At 29.4% G+C, this 2,744-nt stretch overlaps 1 protein-coding gene across 1 annotated transcript in view; it reads left to right on the top strand.

Annotated features, from left to right (window-relative positions):
* LOC106476221 (DNA repair endonuclease XPF-like) overlaps positions 1–1,532 on the top strand; it is a 12,375-nt gene extending 10,843 nt beyond the window's left edge. Inside the window, exon 8 of the mRNA XM_022380149.1 lies at positions 1,260–1,532. Within this exon, the coding sequence (XP_022235857.1) occupies positions 1,260–1,517 (258 nt within the window). The 3' untranslated portion in view covers positions 1,518–1,532. The remainder of the gene's footprint in view (positions 1–1,259) is intronic.
* The last annotated feature ends 1,212 nt before the right edge of the window (positions 1,533–2,744 follow it).

Raw genomic sequence — 2,744 nt, 5'->3', positions numbered from 1 at the left:
ATATATATATATATAAATGTATAATGTTATGAGATTTACACTATTTAGTCTAGACATTTATGTTTTCGTGTTATAATTTGTGTTCATTCTAGAATTAAAGAGGCATAATTTATATTTATTTCCTAATTTTTTATGGTGGTTACGAGATTGGTGAAATCAACCAAATCCATACAAAGAATCATTATGAAAAATAACAGATAGAATATAAAGTTTTTTCTTAAGAAACATTTGATAATTATCTGGACATTATAAAGATTTCACATGTGAAATTTGAAAATTTTCTGATGCATAAAAGAATTTTTAATCTTAAAATGAAAATTACTTAGCATGATAGACAGGCAACATGTGAAAAGAAAAAAGGTATGAGTAGAACATTGTTTAACAAACATTAAGACTTAATAAAAAAAATCTGATATTTTGAGTATGAAAGCATTGTAATGTTTACTGATAATATGTCAAATTTCGTGAACATCCACCAATTTAAAAGTTATAGCATGAAAACTATAACAAGCACAAGATGGTTATGAGGTCGGTCCCAGGGACCGAGCTCATGCTGAAAGAGTTAATGTTATACATAAATTGATATTAATTATAAGACATAATTACATAAATAGTTGCTTTCATAACTTAAATTAAATAACTACTTTGCAAAAACATTTTTGTAATTAAAGTTGGATAATAATTTAGAAGTAAAAATATAAAAATTATAAACAATTAAGTAGAATGTAGTAGTTCTTTGAAGATTTAAAAAAGTTGAGAGTGTTTAATTTTTGGTTAATTAATACGTATTGCTGTTTTATAATTATGACCCCACTGAAAAACAGAGCAGGGCATTTTGACTTTCCCCTGTCCATCCCAATCTTGTGGACAGGATATCTCAAGATTGGATGGATGAATTTTGACCATACTTATATAAAAGCTACAAAACATGAAGTTCAAGTCCTGATTAATTTTCAAAGTTCATAGGTTAAAGATTAAAATCACTGGTATGTAGAAATTCTTCCCCAGCATTGTTGACATCAAATTTTAACACAGAATGAATAGATTTTCACCAACTTTATATAGTAGGTACTACTTGAAATATTCTAGACCCGATTAACTTTTGAAGGTCATGGGTCAATCAAAGTTGGGGAGATTTGAACATACAGTGTAACATAAATGAGGTGTTTCATAAATGTAATTTGTACTTGTTTCATATGCTAATAGAAACATTTAATAGATGTATAGTTTCTTGAGTTTTAACTTGATATTTTGAACAGGTTGGTGATAAAAATGAGAAAGCTGATTCCACCGAGTGTTCCAAAAATACATCAGATGAGACTTCATTAATCCAAGCCACATTAATTCATGCTGTTCATGAAGGAAATGATACAATGGGTCTCCAGAGATTATTAACAGAACACTCTCCAAAATACATTGTAATGTATGATGCTAACATGGAGGTTGTGAGACAGCTTGAAGTAGGTTTCAGCTGTTCATATAGACTTTGTTTAGTTTTACACTTCTCTACTGTTTAATATAAAAAAAAAGCTTTTAGGCTACCTAGATTTACAGCTAACTGTAGCTGACATGATTTCGAACTGCAGGTCTTAGGTTTCTTAGATGATTGTGTTCTAGGATTTGTTTTTCCTTCTGTAGAATTATTTTTTCTATATGCAGTTGTGCAAGGATCTATTTTATTTTTGTTCCCTCTGAATGTGTAATCATTTCACATGTGATATTAAAATTAACACTCAAATATAGAAAGTGAATATTCAAATATAAAAACAAAAGAAATTAATCCTTTCTGTACCAGTGGGGTGTCGTACGTATTCCTTGATTTTGTTCTTCTCACAGTCTCTGTTGGCAGATGTGTTAGAACAGGATATCTTCGTCTGTCAAACTTGTTTTGTCGATATACATAGTGTGATATTTATCGTTACAACGTTTCACCAGGTTAACCTGGCATCGTCAGGTACGACAACTACGAGGAGTGAACTCCTAGTGAAACGTTGTAACTTTAGATATTACAATAAATAAGTGTAGAGTACTTCCGGTAATTATTTTTGTACCTGATGATGACATAATCTTCTCCAAACGTTGTACATTTATAATAAAGTTTTCTTCATTACCCATTCAAACATTTCATTTTTTAAAAAAGTGGATTGCTCGTCATCAGACTTTGTCATCAATGTATGACAATAAACTTAGCATAAAACTTAGTTTGTACCTTAAGTTTTAGTATTATATAAGTTTCTTAATATCAAAAGGAAATTTATTTAATTATTTTTCAGTCTTCACTTTTCTGTATCGTGTGACTTTTTTCACTCTGAATTGTTCGTTAGGTTTTCTCTACCACTGTATTGTCTTCTGAGTTTGGCACAAACTACACTTACTGCATATATATATATATATATATTGCTAAGAAATAATGTAAATTGGTAGTCTTTAATCTTCTTGCTTTACTGAGATGTAAACTAGAAAGTCAAACTCTGTAAACCAAACCCTCCTACCACATCCTGTTTTTCTAAAAATATTAACAGTTTTCTCTTTGACATTCGGTTTTGGATTATTTATAACCAATAGAAAGAAAAGTTTAAATTTTTTGAATTTTCTGTTAGACTAACTTGTTATGAGAACAGTTTTTTGATTGGTTGCCATCACCGAGATTACCTTGACTGGCTAATGGAAATATAAGTAAATATATGTTTTACTTAAACAGATTAGAATACATTGTTTCATCTGTTGGATATATAGCTAAGTAA

The sequence above is a fragment of the Limulus polyphemus genome, unplaced genomic scaffold (assembly GCF_000517525.1).
Source record: "Limulus polyphemus unplaced genomic scaffold, Limulus_polyphemus-2.1.2 Scaffold10082, whole genome shotgun sequence".
NCBI lineage: Eukaryota > Metazoa > Arthropoda > Merostomata > Xiphosura > Limulidae > Limulus > Limulus polyphemus.
This window is presented reverse-complemented; position numbering and strand designations above follow the sequence as displayed.